The 18,786-nt window shown below is 40.9% G+C and overlaps 1 protein-coding gene and 1 long non-coding RNA gene across 4 annotated transcripts in view; one reads left to right on the forward strand and one right to left on the reverse strand.

Moving 5' to 3' along the window:
• The window catches only part of cadm2a (cell adhesion molecule 2a), a 387,220-nt gene that overhangs the window by 349,206 nt on the left and 19,228 nt on the right, over positions 1 to 18,786 (forward strand). For 2 of the 3 annotated variants that reach the window (XM_015961706.3, XM_015961707.3), the window contains 4 exons: positions 9,060 to 9,221; positions 9,563 to 9,653; positions 9,733 to 9,911; positions 15,559 to 15,672. In XM_015961706.3, coding sequence (XP_015817192.1) covers positions 9,060 to 9,221; positions 9,563 to 9,653; positions 9,733 to 9,911; positions 15,559 to 15,672 — 546 coding nt within the window. The remainder of the gene's footprint in view (positions 1 to 9,059; positions 9,222 to 9,562; positions 9,654 to 9,732; positions 9,912 to 15,558; positions 15,673 to 18,786) is intronic. The other variant, XM_015961708.3, reaches the window with a different exon arrangement.
• LOC107386986 (uncharacterized) lies at positions 780 to 17,259 on the reverse strand. The gene is made up of 2 exons (XR_001573143.3): positions 16,985 to 17,259; positions 780 to 970 (listed from the first exon to the last, which is right to left on the reverse strand). It is a non-coding gene; the product is annotated as an uncharacterized lncRNA (long non-coding RNA).

Here is an 18,786-nt window from a genome sequence, read left to right on the forward strand (position 1 = left end):
CTTAACACAGCAGGATTTGGAGTCCTATTTCCTGATATTTGGACATCTCACCTCAGATTTGATAACAGCAACACAACTCTACCGCTCACTGCTTGCTCTGCGACATGGATGTATTATCTCCACAAACGACACAAGCCTGAAGGAGCTCCTGCCATGCGGTTGAGCTGCTAATACTAACGGTTAGCTTTTGTTGGCCGAGATGTTCTCTGCTGATTCTGAACGATAAAACAGCAACAGCCTTCCCCGTCGCGAGCCAGTACGGGTGAGTCCGAGCAATATAGCTCTGTCGGGCTTTTCGCCGTCCATCAGAAGCTAATGCAGGAGATAGGTGTAGGAGACTATTTTCATGTTCAACCTGCATGAACAACTCGGAGTGACCCTTTCTAATCAGAAATAATCATTAAAAATGGTTTTATAGTGTTCCACACCTGAGAGTTGTTACCAAGTTTATGGGTCAGGTGTTTGTTAGCCGAAACAGTCTGCTAGTTCTGCTTTGTGTTAGACTGGAAACTCATACGTAACGCTGGATGTGTAGATGGGATCCGATCTGAAGGGAAAGCAGTGAATGCAGAGGAAACGTCCTCCAGTGCTTCTCTGGCTTCAAACAACAACGCTGGGATGAGTAAGGGGTGATGCATGGCAGTGTGAATTATCAACAGTTCGTGTCTACTGAGCTTAAATGGTGATGCAAAATCTAACAACTGTAGACAACAAATACAGGAAAACTAGAAATTGCTTGTTTGCTAATAAAATTATGGTCAATTTTCTACTTTTCTTGTGGGAGAAAATTGTTTTTAATGTCAGATGAATGCAGTTGGATGATTGTTGAGTCAGCCCTCGGAGCCCCAGTGTCAGGATTAGTCAGCGCTGCTGCTGTTGTTGTTTATCCCTCCTCCCCTCCAGGAGACCTCCACAGTCTCTCTTGTCTTGTCCCACCTCCCATTTCCTTTTCTCGGGTTGTCCTTCCCTCCTGTGAAATGGAATGAAAAGGTCAGATTCTCTCATTTTCCGCCTGTCATTTCCATTTCTAATCCTCCAAGCTTGTCTTGGCTCACACCAATGGTGCAGAGCTTCCACCCACAGAACAGCATGCTGCAGTCGCTGCCAAACACCGCCAAGCTTTTTGTGAAAGAGAAGAACCACAGGTGAATGTGACAGAGTGGGAGCCAGTCTCCCCGTTCTTTGTATACGGAGAATGCATCAGCATTTATCAAAGTGGAATGAATCAAAATGATTAGATTGCTTTGTAAAGTAAAAAAATTGGTTTGATTGTTTTAGATTTTGGGGCTGCACAGTGGCGCAGTGGTTAGAGCTGTTGCCTTGCAGCGAAAAGGTCCTGGGTTCGCTTCCCGGCCTGGGATCTTTCTGCATGGAGTTTGCATGTTCTCCCTGTGCATGCGTAGGTTTTCTCCGGGTACTCCGGCTTCCTCCCACAGTCCAAAAACGACTGTTAGGTTGATTGGTCTGTCTAAATTGTCCTTAGGTGTGAGTGTGTGTGCATGACTCCTGTGTGTCTCTGTGTTGCCCTGCGATGGACTGACTCTCTGTCCAGGGTGTACCCCGCCTGATTGCCCATTGACCGCTGGAGATAGGCACCAGCCCCCCCCCCCCCCCCCCCCCCCCCCCCCGACCCCGCGTGGACAAGCGGGTTCAGAAAATGGATGGATGGTTTTAGATTTTGTTACACTAAATAAATTCCCTACTACAAGTTACAGACCAGAGGCTGATGTAACCAGGGGCGGCTCCAGAAAACTTTGATAAGGGTGGCCAGACAGGGCCAAAACACTTAATTCTAAGTTTTCAAACACAAACATTTCAGATTAATGCCTCCATCTAAAAGGCTAGGTTATCCGGAGTTATCTCTGTAGTTATGCTGCTATAGGCTTAGACTGCTGGAGGATACACTGACCACTTTCCACACTCTACTACTTTCTTCTACAATTTACTCTTTAACTGCTTTATTTCTTGCTATTTCAGATGTTAACTTTATTTTTTCTCTAAGTGTTTTTCTCCCCAGAAGAAGCTTCAATTATGGTCTGCTGACCTGTGGTAGCCTCATGGACGGGGCCATTGTCTTGAACACTGTTGCTAACCACTTAAACATTCTCCCTCTCCTGATAATAACACTTTACTTTCTTTGACGTTGAATGTGCTACTACTAGTTTACCCGATGATAATAGATTCACTAGGAGAAATACAATAAAGTGTATCTCTCAGCAAGTAGAATATTTACTACGAAATCACAATGTAACCATATGGCCTGTATTTGATATAGTGTCTTCTAGAGTCCAGGACCCCCCCCCCCCCCCCCCCACACACACACACACACACACAAGGCGCGTTACAACACAATCAGTCAATCACACACACACACATTCGCTCCCTGGTAGGGATGAGCTACGATGTAGCCACAGCTGCCCTGGGGCACACTGACAGAGCCGAGGCTGCCGAGTACTGGCGCTACCGGTCCCTCCAACCACCAGCAGGCAACTTGGGTTGTGTCTTGCCCAAGGACACAATGATAGACACATTACTTGTTATATAAGTTGTGTGTGTGTGCGTGTGTGTGTGTGTGTGTGTGTGTGTGTGTGTGTGTGTGTGTGTGTGTGTGTGTGTGCGTGCGTGCGTGTGTCTGCTCTGTCTTCTCGACCCCCAGTGAGTCGTGGAGGATGGCTGCTTATACTGAGCCAGGATCCTCTGAAGGTTTCTTCCTGTTAAAAGGGAGTTTTCCTCTCCACTGTCGCTAAATGCTTGCTTAGTATGAGGATTGCTGTAAAGTCGCTGACACTAGTCAGTGACTTGATGCAATTTGCTGGGTTCCCTATATAGGAAACTTACTCATTGGCTTAATGAACTGACCTGAATTGGAATGTTTACTATGTGAAGCGCCTTGAGACGACTCGTTGTGATTTGGTACTGAATAGATAAACTTGAATTGAATTAATTTCCTGTTATTTAAAATGTTATTTCTAAATTTATTTCTAAATTATTATTATTTTTTTGTTTAGTTCACCTCTTGCTCACAAAATACTATGGAGATAAAAACTTTTTTAAATGATGAGCAGTAGAAACGAGTGTATGTTGTAATTCTGATTATTTTATTACTCATTAATTGTATAACTTTTATTTTGTTTTATATTTATCTCTTGAATAAATAAGATGAATTTATGGTTTGAGTGAACATTAACTCATTCACTGCCAGCCGTTTCCGGATCAGAAAATCCCTTCGCTGCCAGCATTTTTCAGCGTTTTCACAGTTTTTTTTAAGACTCACAGAACATTGCTCTCTACGATGATGTCGACGCCAAACCTAACAAAACAAAGACTCGCCTCTTACATCAGGAAAAATCTGTGCGTTTCGAGCGTTATCTGTTCTTTCATCATCCGTTGTCGAATTGCGATCGGCAGAAGCTTTTCTGGTTCGCGCCTCACTTTTTTTTACTGCAGCGGCCCAAAACGACCTCCAAACACATGGAATTTCTGCTTCCTGATCACGTGACGTGTGACATACGCAGATGAAGATCGGCTTTAGAGCTAAGATGTTTGTTCTCACAGTGCAGGGGCTCGTTCCGATGCCCACACAGTAAAAAAAAAATGCAATGACACAGCTTGATGAAAAAATTGTTTTTCACCTTGCATGTTTCGGCTAGTAAGTCTAGCCAGCATCAGGGTTAGCCGGTGTTTGTGGCGTCCCTTCCGTTCATCCTCATGCGGGCAGCAGAGGACGATGTCGCCCTCAGTTGCCCACCTCCTCCTTGCTGATGACACTGACCCATGCGTAATCCTATATGAACTAAACCTAACTGAAAAATATGCTACTGAACTAAATCATTCTTTATGTGGGGGTGTTTGAAGAAAAAGTTAAACATTTTAGTACATTATCATTTCCCTCTAATAAATGAAAATGTTGTTTTTTTCATGTTAGAGACAGTAAAATGTTAGAAACCATCTGATATCTGAAACTATCTTTTTACATTAAATTTCATATATTTTAGAATAGATGTTTTATGCATGTCAGGAAACTAAAACTTGCTTTTAAACAGCACATTCTGCTCTTAACCCAGAAGGACATCCATAATTTCACATTAAATGAAATGATTAAGTAAAACGACAGTTTACTACCTTAGCTCCGTACATTTCCCCAAACTCTAACCTGGAGCCATACAAGAATAATTTTATAATTTTATCAATCAATATTATAAAATTTATAAGACAACAAATGATAGTAACTAGAATTTCTGTGTAGTCTGAAAAAATGACTAAAAGGTAGATAGAGTAAACTTATGTCATCAAAATGATATGAAGATGTTTGACTTCATAAAGCCTTCCTTGCATTTGAAGAATCGTTTTCTCTTTCCTGTTCCCAGTCCTCTTTTTTTTTTAAACTCTCCTACGTCTCCAGCAGTTGTGTCTTTATAAAGAAATCTATCCATATTCCCTCTCTGTTGTTGATTGGATGGATGTTGCGAACGCTGCAGACCTGTCAGTCATTCATCTCTTGGGGAGGCATTCTCATTGCCTCAGTTGGTGGAAGTGGCTGAGCTGAATGGTTGATTGGCAGAATTTACAGGCGGAGGAGACAGTAAAGAGAGATGCTGAGAAAGTAGAGCAGCTGAGCGGAGAGGAGAGGAGAGGAGGATGCAGAGTGTAAATAGTCTCTTTAGGAAACACAAACAAGTGGTCATAATGAAAAGAACATTGTTCATGCTGTGTGCCTGAACTTGGTACATGACAAAATGGAGAAACCAACATTTTTTTCACAGAACAACATCTGAATTTGGAGATAAAGCTTTGGCTTCTGAATTCAGCACAGCACTTTTTTCATTTTTAAAATAAACTGAGTAGGATGAACTGGCTTCCTGTGATTTGAAATATGGGATGTTGGCACAGTGTGAGCCGACCAAACGGTTCTGTCTGAGATGGCTGAAGACTAGTGGAACAGATCGGATTCAGAGGAATAAATAGCTCCTGGGAGGTGGGCGTGCTTTGTTAATATCCAGTAAATATGGTTGTGGTAAATTGTGCAAGACTATTGGCTCAGGTGAGTGTGTGGTCTGGAAGGGTATAATGTTGTGTAAGGCATATGTTGCTGCTTCTGGATTATGGAAAGCATTTATGTCATGTAGTCTGTCCACACCATTCAGGATGCTTTTCAAATCTGAGGATTTCTGATGCGGTTGTATCTCCAGTTTACACACCAAGTTTTTTTCTAAAATATGTAAGGATGGACAATATATCGGCATCAATATTGGTATCGACCGATGTCAGTCATTTTTTAACATATTGGTATCAGTTCGATAAATAAAACTGGGCCGATATTAACTATCGACATTTTTTCCATCTTGGCTCCATTTGTTTATCTGTTTCAGAGGGTGAGGGTGATGTGTGATTGTTTAGTCATGTGATCAGTGAATGAAATCATCTCAGAACCATAAAAGTGTGTGGTGTGTGCACATAACGCCGGGGACACATCGGCCACGGAAGCGTCGAGAAGCGAATCACTCACAAAATTCGGCCGCTGCTCGCTGCTCCTCAGTTCAGATCAGACGCGCTCCAGTCGAGGTGCGCCTCGGCTCAGCTGTAGTTTTTCTTTTAACTACTTGGTGTCCTCCATTTCCTCTCAGCCTTTTCTCGGCTCTTTTCCTCTACGTTTGAGTGTTTGTACGTGTGTATGTGTGTGTGTGTGTGTGTGTGTGTGTGTGTGCGTGCGTGTTTGTGTGCGTGCGTACGTGTGTGTCTGTGTGTGTGTGTGTGTGTGTATGTGTGTGTGCGTGTGTGTGTGTGTGTGTGTGTGTGTGTGTGTGTGTGCGTGCGTGCGTACGTGTGTGTGTGTGTGTGTGTGTGTGTGTGTGTGTGTGTGTGTGTGTGTGTGTGTGTGTGTGTGTGTGTGTGTGTGTGTGAGAACCTATGGTATGAACCAGGTGTTTCTGCCAGTTGAATCTCTTGGAACCAGCTCCAATTCTGCAGCTGTATCCTAGCAGTTTCTTCCGAAATGAGTACGTAAATAACCATGTTTTTCGGGGGGCGTACAGCTCCTCGTGTTTCTCAACTTCCATAATTAATTTAAAGTCATCCATCTTAACTGCTTGCCTCAGACTTTCTGCCTCTCTGTCCTGTTTGCTCCGGTAAAAAGACACCCAAAACCACACCCCCTTCACGTGGTCACACACGCACACAAGTTCGATGTGTGTGTATGTGTGTGTGTGTTCATGTGGTTTTTCTGCAGTGTCTGATTACAAACACATTTGACTATTGTGGAATTTTATTTTGAAATGCTTTATTTTGTTAAATTTACCAGCCTGCCTCTTATGTCTAGGTTTGACTTCCTCCCAGAATTGACGCGATTCACCCGCGGCTCGCGAGAAAAATAGAGCAGAAGCCGAAATGATCGCTGCACGGCGCGGGCTGGAGCGCGGGCGTGAGGCGATTCACGGCACTTCGGCGGCCCATGTGGTCTATAGAATAGCTTAACAAGGGCGTTGAATGAAGGCGGTCCCATTTTCGCGGCGCTTCCACGGCCGGTGTGTCCCCGGCGTAATAACGTAAATTCAGCTTTAACAGTTTTCATTCTATACAAAGTCTGCTGATTTTAGAAGCATTAATGTCAGCATATCGGTATTGGCAAATATCAGTTATCGGCCATAACAGCGATCTTAATATTGGATATTGGTATCTGCCCAAACATTTCATATCGGTGCATCACTAAAAATATGTTGTTGTTTTTTTAAATACACCTCGGCTGAATGGGCTTTAAACAAGTCTCAATATGTGGAGTCATTCAGTCCATGGCAAAGTTGTCAAGTAACATAGTACAAATACTTTATCTTGAGTAGAAATCCAGCGTATTCTGCTTCATTGGAGTAATTTTCTAGTCATCTTTTTACTTCTAGTCCGTACATTTCCACATCTGTACTTTCTACTCCTTACAATTTAAAAATAGCTTTGTAGCTATTTTGGCATCTTGTTGTCAAATAAAAGAAAACAACACAAAGACAAAATACCTGTCCAGATAAATCGCACCCTCTGGATAGAGTGAATTTTACTGTGGTTGGATAAAACTTTTAAACATGAACTATTTTGGCACCCGATTGGTTTGTAAAGGGGATGCTCGATATTCGCTTTTTCCCGATATCCGACATTGTGTCCCCTCTCGTAAAAAGATAATGAAAACATTTAAGATTACCAAGATCACATATTTCCTATCACACATGCTTAAACTTTAGACATTTTCTGTGCAGAAACAGAAACAACTACTTATATTTCAACACATTCTCACAGCCGAAGCTGTTAAAACCGACGCGTTGGGAGCCCCAACGTCTGGAGGTGACATGCCAGAGCCAGAGCATCGCTTTCCAACGCCCGCAGTAATTGCTATTTTACCTTCCCCTCACCCCCATCCTAGCCATAATCCACTTGTGCATGCAAAACTTTGTTTCTAGTTGCGTCGTCCATCTCAAACACGGTTAACGAGGTTTAGAAAGAGAAATTTTGAATTTTTTTTAAACCTTTTTCATGTTCATCTTTTGTATCCTGGTCCTGTTCCCAGACAATTTTGTTTGTGTGTAAAAGAGATCATATCTGAGAAGAAGCTGATGAGAAATATGAATTTGAAAGAATCTTTTAGCTAAGAGTCTTTGCTGCAGATTTAAGAAAAACTTGTTTTTAAAATCCTTCAAACAGTAAAAACACCACTGTAGTGAGTTATCAGTTTAATAATGACAAAATTAAAACAACCACCGTCACTCTGAGATCTAATTAGAATCAAAAATTTTATTTTACTTTTTTCAATAATTCCAACCAGTCAGAAAACATCCATTTTTAAAACGAAAGGAACGGAATCATTTGGAAACAAAGAGAATATGGACGATTATCAGACTAACAGCATGCAGCAACTTTCTTGGGCAAACAGGACATTTTTTTTTTATTAAATATTGTAAGATACCAAGATTGAGGACAATTTGACAATAAAAACAGAAAATCTATTGCACAGGAGGCCAAGCTCTGACCTCCAAGTTTGGGGCACTGGGGTCACGGCAGCCTTATCATACACATTTGATTCATTTGAAGTCGATATCATTAGGGAGTCAAATGAAGCAAATGGGGGGAAGATGTAATCAAGAAATATGCCAAACTTCAGGAGATTATGCAGATAATATCAGCAAGCTAAGTTGGCAATGATCCGGATGTTGATGGGCAAAGAAAAGCTGATGAGCAGGTTAGTTTTGGATTCAAGGCAGGTGTTGCCAAGATCGCTCCCACAACAGATTTGTCAGATAAATAGGTGTGATGATATTTTGCTGAAAAGCAAATGGCCGACCAGCTCGAGAATTTTTTTTTTCATACTAATGGAGCTGGAAATGGTGGTGTGGAGAGATTAGAGGTGGAAGTGAAGTGGATTAAAATGCCTGAGAGGGATGTAGTGGGAGATGTGACGCCAAGAGATGCATCAGGTGAAAGGTGGAGACAGAAAACTACGTTTCACGGTGGAGAGCTGCAGAAAACAAAGTGACCATCAAAACATAAGATTAGTCACACATTATGCTGAAAATACCAGCATGCATATTGTCTTTTTTATCCTTATAGAGACTGTTTGTGGATTTTGGAGCAGCAGTAGCTCAACAGGTTGAGCGGGTTGTCCTGTAATCGGAAGGTTGCAGGTTCGATCCCGGCTCCGGACAGAGAATTCTGCTGTTGTGTCCTTGGGCAAGACACTTAACCCACCTTGCCTGCTGGTGGTGGTCAGAGGGACCGGTGGCGCCTGTGCTCGGCAGCCTCACCTCTGTCAGTGCGCCCCAGGGCAGCTGTGGCTACATCGTAGCTCATCACCATCAGTGTGTGAATGAGTGTATGAATGGATGAATGTTACACTGTACTGTAAAGCGCTTTGGAGTCCTTACTCTGAGAGGCGCTATACAAGTGCGGGTCATTTATCATTTAAACTTTATCCTAACCAAACCCTGGAGCCCATGGCATCACTTTGATGTATTTGCCGACCGTCATCCACCAGCGGGATAAGATAAATGTGCTGCATTGGTGACAATGTGCAATTCTCTTCTAAGGTGCCAAAGAGGTGAATGCAAGTGGGAAGACATTTACAGTGTGGAGCTCTCTGCAGCTGCACGTGGACAGAAATGATGATGGAGTGGCCTACACCTGCAGAGTGGACCATGTGGCCCTGGCACAGGCACCACAACAGGCCACCGAAGTACTGGAGGTCCACTGTGAGTGTGCATCCACAAGCACGAGCACTCAGGCATAAAGTGGGGAGGAAAAACAGAAAAAATGAGCAAAAATGGAGTTAACTATTGTAAATATATAGAAAGTGGAAAACTCTTATGTGGTGGTGGAAGGTGTCTCTTTTAGATGTTTGTATCTGTGCTTGTTTAAATATTAGCATTTGGTGTTTTTAAAAGATGCCGTGCACCTGAAAAATGTTTATTATAATTATTCTACTTAACAATTCATTTTTGTTTTACACAAAATACTGATTAAACTATATTTGTATATAATATAAAACAACCTTGTCAGTACTCACTTGGGTCCAATTTTCTGTCTGTTCTAGATGCTCCTCGTGTGGAGATCATAAAGTCCAACACAGTCCCTCAGGAGGGACAGTACTTAAAGCTGGAGTGTGTGTCCAGAGGAAACCCGTCGTAAGTTATATTCTGCATTGTACTCGCAACTTCTACAGGCAGCAGTTTGGGTTCTGTTCAACGTCTTCTCAAATTCTAGGCCAGATCCTGTGCTGTGGACGAAGGACGGCGGTGAACTTCCTGACCTGGACAGGATAATTGTGGAGGGGAGGGAGCTCACCTTTACTTCACTCAACAAGACAGACAATGGCACCTACCGCTGTGAAGCTAGCAACCACCTAGGAAAAAACAGTGCTGAATACGTGCTCTATGTCTACGGTGAGTTCGGGGGGAGTTTTGAGACTAAACCAAAGAAACCAATTTAATGCTGACTAATAATAGCAAAATATTAAACAAATTAAATAACAATTTTGATGCATATGATGCACCAACCCACTCTACGAAAACCAAGGTTGTTATAAAAAGTGATTAGTGGTGCCATCTCTCATAGGGGAATTATGGGCCTCGGGTAACACAAATGCCACCAATGGCTTTCTTTAAATAAACCAATGTCCCAGATCCTCCCCACACAGACACACACACCTAGAGGGAAATCTGTGAGGGAGGCAGAATTTAGTGCTGCGTTGTCAAGAATATCACGATAAGTAATTCCTGGTAACGCCAGAGGAGGCAAAGGATAAAGCGACTCACTGACAGGGAAAACAGAGAGCTTTTTCTTGCTTCTGTTTTCTGCTCACCCATTTGTCTCTTGGCATTAAGTATAAAAAACAAATAAATGAGCAGAGCGGTGACACTTAGCTTGTCCTCATAGATTTTTTTGAATGATGAATCAAAATAAAAACATGGTTGGTCAACAAAACCGTGTGTTAATATTAACACACCCTGTAACCCTGTAACTAACCCTAACCCTTATTAACACATGGGTAACCCGTTTATGAAATCCCATGCAAACTCTGCAATAAAACACACATAGGAGAAACCGGACGCCAACTCAACACACGAACAATAGAACATAGAAAGGAGTGCGAAAGAGAAACAAGTCGAAGACACACAAGAGCAGCAAAACAAGAAGCAGAAAGTACAATAAAGAAGTCAGTCATAACAGATCACTGCACAAGAGAAAACCATATAATGGACTGGGACAACACAAGGATCATAAACACCGAACAATAGAAATACAAAAGATGGATAAAATAAGCTATAGAGATAAGGAGACGTGGATGTGGGACCATGAACAGAGACGATGGAGTTTACTCATTGGATCGTGCATGGGACTGCATCATCGGAGAGGGGAGAGCGGGCAGCAGAGGGCGACAACGTCCTCTGCTGCCCGCAGATAAACGAAGTAGGAAGTGACGCCACCATCAGCGTCAGCTCTGAGGATGTTTTGCAGTCGCAAATGAAACTGTCAGCAGCAAGGTAAAGAGAAACCTTTCCTGTTGTAGCGTTGTGGTTTTATGCTCTTTTATGAAAGAGGAACCATGCTACGTATTAATTCGGAATATTAATTTTTAATAAATCAATAACCAACTTTTATATTGTTAAGAAGACTCAAAGGTTGTTTTCATCGATAAACTGACGATAATATCTGTGTGTCTGTGTTTCAGTTCAGCTGACCGCGTCATATCCACCAATAAAAATGTATCTTATGTCTCGTAAAGCGTTTTTTCAAATTAACATGAAATAACCTGAAGCTTATTTATTTCTTAAATCAGCATCACTGTTCAAATCATAACACAAACCACAAGTTTTAAGAGCTAGGTGAGTCAAAGCAGGAGCCTTAATGTCCCATAAATATACAGTAAAACCATCCAGCCAGCAGCCTGGTAATGACTTGGATCTTCATATTCAGCTTTGGTGATCAGTAATGAATGAATGCATTGCAAAAATATTATCTAGCACGTATTGTTTATGCTATGTGATCTTTTACAAACCGTTTTATACGCAGTAATAATAATTATGAGTCTGTTACTGGGATTGTTAGCTAACCTGTCCATTTATGCATTTAGAGCCACTAAAACAGGAATCAAGCCTGAGTGACTAATTATGCATACCATCTAATATTTATGATCTTTTTCACCTTTAAACATAAATCCTTTTTGAAAGCTGTGTCTGCACTGATACATGCAGGGAAGCCACTCCTGAACGTGATATTTTAACTGTAATAATGATTCACCAAGTCGCTATCAGAGCTTTTATCCACCATTTTCTTCATTCCCTTCTTATAAATTACCAAATGTAACGGCTTTGGTTTAATTAATGCGCTTTTTTTCCCACGTGCCATTTGTCTGCTCTTCCCATTTCTGTTAAATGCCAGCCGAAGCTAACAACAAGAATAACCAATGCACGTAATGACGCAGATGATATTGCACTGACGGATTCTGCACCACAAAGAGAAGACTTCTGGGTACGGGCAAGTCAAAGAGGCCCATTCAGATTCATTACTTGTTCGCCTGAAATGGCACCAAGCCTGCTTCTACCCTTCATTAGTGATTAGCACACCTTTTAGCCTTTTACAACTGCCTCCATAATTCTTGAAAAATACCTTTTTAATGGTTCCCCCTCCAACAGGGAGACGTTTTCTCTCGTCCCCATTTCCTGCAGACATGCAGTTAGCTGCTCTGTGAGTCACGCTGAAATGTCACCGAGACACAGAGGACAGTTGGCCTAGAGAAAGACGACCGCAGCCAATTAACAGCCTCTAGCTCACCATAAAATGCAGAGTGACACAAACATTAAAGCCAAGGTGGTAGTGTAACCTCATTAACTTGGTCACACAATGTTTCAGTGCTTTTTCCCCCTTTTCTTTTTTTGCTTCAGCATATTATTGAAAAAAGAAAAAACAGTAACTTCCTAGCATGAAGCCTGACACAGAACGCGATAAGGATGGCTTAGCTGCCTTTTCTCTAACCACTTTTAGAAATGTGTAATTTGTACAGATCATTTGTTGAATTATTGTCTTCATTAGATGGACTCCAACTTTCTTTCTCCAGAGGCATGAGCCAGTAGGAGCAGATTTAAGGTTGATTCTGTTCCGTTGCTTCAAAAAAACCAGATGCTTACATTAAGACAGTCATGTTAAACATACTTGTGCTTAAACTAAATATCTTTTAAAGGGTAAATTAAACCCATTAATTACGATTATTGTTCTAAACGCTGGATTATCCTGTAATAAAAAATCGGGGTGTATTTGCTTCTTGCCAATTCCCAAAGATTGGTTATTTCAATCATAAAACCTCACTAGCTAGTAGGGATGTGTGTTGGTGAAATTCTGGCGATACGATACGTATCACGATACAGGGGACACGATGCAATATATTGCAATACATTCAACCAGACGATATTAGCTATTTTTTAGACTGAATTTATTGTATGAAATTTCAATAAACAGTCCAAACTGATACATAACATGGTTAACATGAGGTTTCTGAACCATAATAGAGGGATTTACATTTCAGTGGTGGAAACAAAACCCATTGCACACTGCTGCCAACTAGCGGTTGGCCTTTGAATTGCACCAAAAGACAAGAAAATACATTGATGGTTGAATGTGCATTCTTCCAAAAACTCGATACACAGCTTTTAAATATTGATATATTATCGCAGGAAAACATATCACGATATTTTGCTATATCGATATTGTCTTACATTCCTTCTTGCCAGCTTGCACATGCTGGCTGATAACTTAAACTGTGATTTGTTTATGAATGACAGCATACGGCCTGAAACTTTACTATGAATGTTAGTTTTATAAAACTAAAATTGCATTTAACATATTTTTATCACAAATAAATGCCAGGTTAGCCTTAGCACAAGCAGCTAAGAGCTAGAGCTAAAAGAAAGCTATTTTAAACCTGCCCACGATTACCATAATGGTTCTAAAGAGAATCTTATCAGATAATCCTAGCTTTTGTGGTGTGTTACGAGCGCTCTGGTCTGCTTGGAAGGATGTTGCGACCACTCCGGTCTGAATTTTATGGATAAACGAATATGCTGCCAGTTGAGTGTGACGTGTAACCAATCAGAAAGTGAGATAACGGAAGCATGTAGTATGTTCCTCCTCTGCAATGATTGTTTATTTCAAAGTCACGTTTTACATAGCAAGATTTTGCATCTGGGCAGAGATTACCATACCATACCAGTTTATTTATAAAGCACGTTTAAAAATAGCATGGCAGCTAACCAAAAAACTGTACGGGAGAACGAAAGACTCACACAACAACAAAGACAGCATAGGAGTAAAATATAAAGCTAAAATCATAGAACACACATAACAGCAAGGCATACATTTGCAATAAAAGTTAACTAACCATAAAACAAGTAAAAGCACTGAGATAAGAGTTAAAAGAGAAACAAGTAAAAACTAACTGAGCAACATTAGTGAGCTAAAAAGTACAGAAGAATATCACAAGCTGCCGCTAACAAAGAAGTATCCCACTAACGAATGAAGACAGTCATGTCGGAAAAGCCAGACTAAAATAGTGTGTTTTGAGGGCAGACTTAAACCTACAAGGGGAAGGTGCCTGACACGCCTTCCCCTTGTAGGTTTAAGTCTAAGTGAATGTCCGTGAGTGAAAGCGGTTCATGTGTAGAATTTGCTGAGCTGCTGCACACCGCATGCTGTAGGACAAAAACCGGTATAGCCGTGATTTTTTTATCACCACGTGTGTGGTCTCTTGAAAGTCAGTCGACAATTTAAAAATCCTGCTGTGTGAACTGGGCTTAGAACAACTTCCCCATTTAACAATTTAATGAAAAATAGTGCTACGCTTGTTTAAATTCCCTTACATTTCACATTTCTGGAATCCTGATCAAACTTCCTAAAATTCTGACACAAAGCTTAACTCATTCACTGCCAGCCGTTTCCTGATCGGTAAAGCCCTTCGCTGCCAGCGTTTCTCACCGTTTTTACTGTTTTTTTACAGTGACAGAACGTTGCACTCTAGGGTGATGTCGATGCAACACAATCAAAACAAAGAGGAGACTCACCTCTTACATCAGGAAAAATGCTTCTAGCGTTATCCGTTCTTTCATAATCCGTTGTTGAATTGTGATCGGCAGACGCTTTTCCAGTTCGCGCCTCAATTTTTTTTTACAAGAATGACCCAAAAACGATCTCCTAACACATGGATTTCCTGATCACGTGACGTGTGACGTATGTTGATGAAGATCGGCTTCAGAGCCGAGATGTTTGTTCTGCTGGCGTGGGGGCTCGTTCCGATGCCCAAACAGTAAAAAAATGGTAATGACGACTTTAGTCGTCATTGGCATTGAATGAGTTAAAATAATCATGACATATTTTTAGTAAACTATGCAAAAAGTGATTTTTAAGAAAGTAAAAACAGCCACATAATTAAACATTTTTTCTTATTTTTAGTTTAAAAAGATAATAAATTCTTCTGTAGAAATTAGCATCAATCAAAATAAGGTCAAGGTCCAAAGTTTCTTGTTTTGAGTAAAATATTCTTCCCATGTGGTAAGCAAAAGTTGCTTTGCTAGAAATCTTAAAACTAAAAAATAATTTTAGATTATTTTGCTAGTTTTAAGAATTTTAGCCAAGCCACTCTTGCTTAACCTCAGATTTTATTTTTTTCCACAAAACAAGAAACTTTGGACCATATTTAAGAAAATTCACCTTATTTTAAGTAATGCTATTTTTCTAGAGGATACTTTGTTTTCGTTTTACACCAAAAAAATAAAAAAATAAAAACTGATAAAATGTCTAAATAATTGTTTGATTTGTTTTTTTGTTTTTTTTTTACTTTCTTATCAATCCTTTTTTGCAGTGTATTCCCCAGAATTCCTCAAGTTAAATCATCATAACCAACATTAATGTGATGGGTACATTTCAGACAGATGGAAACAGATGACAGTAATAATCATTTACAGTGTTTGTTTTTCTGTTTTAATTCATTGGTGGTGTATTATTTTTTGTGTATATGTGTGTGTCTGTGCCCTCCACCAGACGTCCCCACCACCCTGCCTCCATCCACCACTCCCCCCCAACATCCCATCCCTCCAGATCCCACTGTTCAGTTAGGCACCCACGCCTCAGACCCCACAGTCACTGGCAGCAGAGGTACAGTAACACCCCACACATCTCTGCAGCGCCCTCCGCATGCTTCTGTGTAGCCTCTCACTTTCAAACCTTCTCTCTCTGAACACATTCCTGCACGAATACTCGTAATTAAGCTTTTCACCGTGTTCGCCTTTTTAGGATTCTAAATAAAATGTGTGGGTTTTTTGGGCTAATTATAATGTGCATGCTGTAGGTTAACACATTTGCCTCTGTCCCTTTGGTATCCCAACTATCCATCCATGCTCTTAAGCACAAGAGAATCAAATGTCATGACAGGAAATTTGAGTTAAGAGATAGATGAACACTTCATATTTGCTGATTTTACATAATCTGTTTCTTTACTGTTTGCATTATCATGCTTTATGATTTATAATGACTTCTACAGGCCCCTATTGGGGTATTAAAAAGCAAAAAACTCTTTAACTCACAAAAAAGTAACTTTTTGTGGAAGATTGCGCAAGAACAAATAAGCTCTTACCACGGATTTACATTTCCCAGCAATATTCTTCAGCTTACATTTAGAACACATGTCGCATTGTGCTGATGAGCTAAAGACTAGGTTGTCCTCTGTTTTGGTCATCAAGTTGTTGGCATCGGTTACATTTGCAGAGTGTTTTTGTGCAGTAAAATGAGCCTTAGCCTCTTGAAGACAGTTTTTTTTCCTTAGCACATCCAGAAAAACTGGCTCTGCATTTAAAAGAGCAAGTGGAGTTGTTTTGGGCAAAGATCCCTACTGGAAGCCTCTCTAAGGGGGGCAGCCAGGCATGTCCAAAAATACTGAAGGGATTGCATTTCCCCCCTGACTCATGAAAGCATCAGAATCCTTCAGGAGGAGCGGGAAGTCTTGGCTGGGGATAAGGATGTTTTGGCATCCCTCAGTCCTAGATAAACTGCAGTAAAAAAGAGAAATAAAGAAAGTATTGCAAACCCTTGGAAAGGTATTGCTATTTTAGCCTATTTTTTATGTTACGATACAGTAATCTGCTGCGGATTTTCAATAAAAGAATATAAAAGTAGTGCACTATAATTTGGCTGTGCAAAAAATGAACATTCATTTATCTTGGTTGTAGTTTGGAAAGTTTTCACAATTAGGTTTCCTTCAGCCAACTGCATGAAGCGACAGTTTTTGACATAAATTAACACAATAATGTAATTGTGTTGCTCTTACTGCAGCATTTTCTAACCAGACCTGTGGTTAAATGTCAAAACAGACACTAATAAACTGTCTGTGTCTTAGATTTTGCATAATCTTCCAAGCAGATAAATTCCCATTAAATCTGTATTTTTGCTGTATAGATGTAACTGAGATTACCTCTAGGTTTCTCTTTGCCCCTTCTCCTCTCTCCTCTCAACTTCCTGGTGTTCCAGAAACCTCATCTCAGAATAATTTCTCTTCATCACCACTCTTCTCAGTGAATTACCATTTTTTAAGTCCCCCAGGAGTCTTGATGCCCCCTCTACATAATCCTTTGCATTCTTCTTGTTTCATTTTTTCCTGTCCTCCTTTGTGTCCCATCCTCCAGTATCACATCTCTCCTGTTAGATAACTGTTGGATGCTCATCACCACCCCTCATCAGCGTGCCTCTACTCTGTCCTGGTGGTTTTGGTTGAGCAGGGACACCGAAGGAGCTGAGCTTCTCTGTGTATCTTTAAGGAAAATCTAAATATAAATCAAATATCAAACTCCTCCACTCCATTCTCACTCACAGGATAACACACTATCTGTTTTCATGTGTCGACTTGATTTATTACCCGCTCTTTTCACAGGCTCTGCATGAAAGCAAACACACGAGGAGCTACATGAGCCCTCGTGATGTTTTTGTCCTTTTAATAGAGTCGTCTGCCTGTGCAGGGGTAAAAAGACAAACTGAGGCTTCAGCTCTATAACATGTATGCAGACTATCAGCAGATTAGGAGGAGCTTTAAGGCCTACTTTTTGCTGGTTTGCTTGCATTTTGCAAAATGTACCAAATTAGGCTGAAACATATGATAAAAAAGTTAAATCATCCAATGAGACATGAACCGTATTCACTTTATTACTGTTGTCTTAAAGCTGAATTGTTTTCATACCACTTTCCCAACTTACTTGAGAGTTCCATAAAGAAAAATATTAGATAATAAAACAAACAAAAAACCATTCTAATTGATTTCTTTATGTATTAATGCACCATTTATACCTTTGAATTCTGTTTTATTCAATAATCTCCCCTAAGTGTATAAATTGGCAAAAAAAAGTGAAATCAAGTACTCGCACAAATACCTCTTTATTAAAACATGTAGCACCGTTTCCACAGTAAATGCAAAAAAATTGAGTTTTTCATTTAGATATAAATGTAACATGAGTAGTCTGCTTTTTTAAGGAGGAAAATCAATACTCAATGTAAAAATGCATGCATTTCAAACTGAGTGTTACATTTAATAATTGATTCCTTTTCTACGTTGCTTTTTTTTTACCCATGAAGGGCCAAATTAAAAAAATGACATAAAACACATTAATTCCATCCATGTTTGTATAGATTGTACATTGCTGACTCTGTTTTGATTCACTGATAAAGGTTATAGCCCTTTTTTTGTACTGATGAGAAGCCATAGAAAATAGTTTTTAATGTTTGTGACATCACTGATCAGCGACAAAAGACGTCCACGGATATTAAAGCGTGGACATCAGGGGCAGTCCCACTGGACTGGCAGACCACAGGGTGTGTTCCAACTACAGGGGGATCACACTCCTGAGCCTTCCTGGTAAGGTCTATTCAGGGGTTCTGGAGAGGAGGATCCGTCGGATTGTTGAACCTCAGATTCAGGAGGAGCAATGTGGTTTTCGTCCTGGCCGTGGAACACTGGACCAGCTCTATACCCTTAGGGGGATCCTGGAGGGTGCTTGGGGATTTGCCCAACCAGTCTACTTGCGTTATGTGGATTTGGAGAAGGCGTTTGACTGCGTCCCTCGGGGGGCCCTGTGGGAGGTACTCCGGGAGTATGGGGTACCAGGCCCTCTGATACGGGCTGTTAGGTCCCTGTATGACCGGTGTCAGAGCTCGGTCCGCATTGCCGGCAGTAAGCCGGGCTCGTTCCCAGTGAGAGTTGGACTCCGCCAAGGCTGCCCTTTGTCA

This window comes from Nothobranchius furzeri, chromosome 10, assembly GCF_043380555.1.
Source record: "Nothobranchius furzeri strain GRZ-AD chromosome 10, NfurGRZ-RIMD1, whole genome shotgun sequence".
Classification (NCBI taxonomy): domain Eukaryota; kingdom Metazoa; phylum Chordata; class Actinopteri; order Cyprinodontiformes; family Nothobranchiidae; genus Nothobranchius; species Nothobranchius furzeri.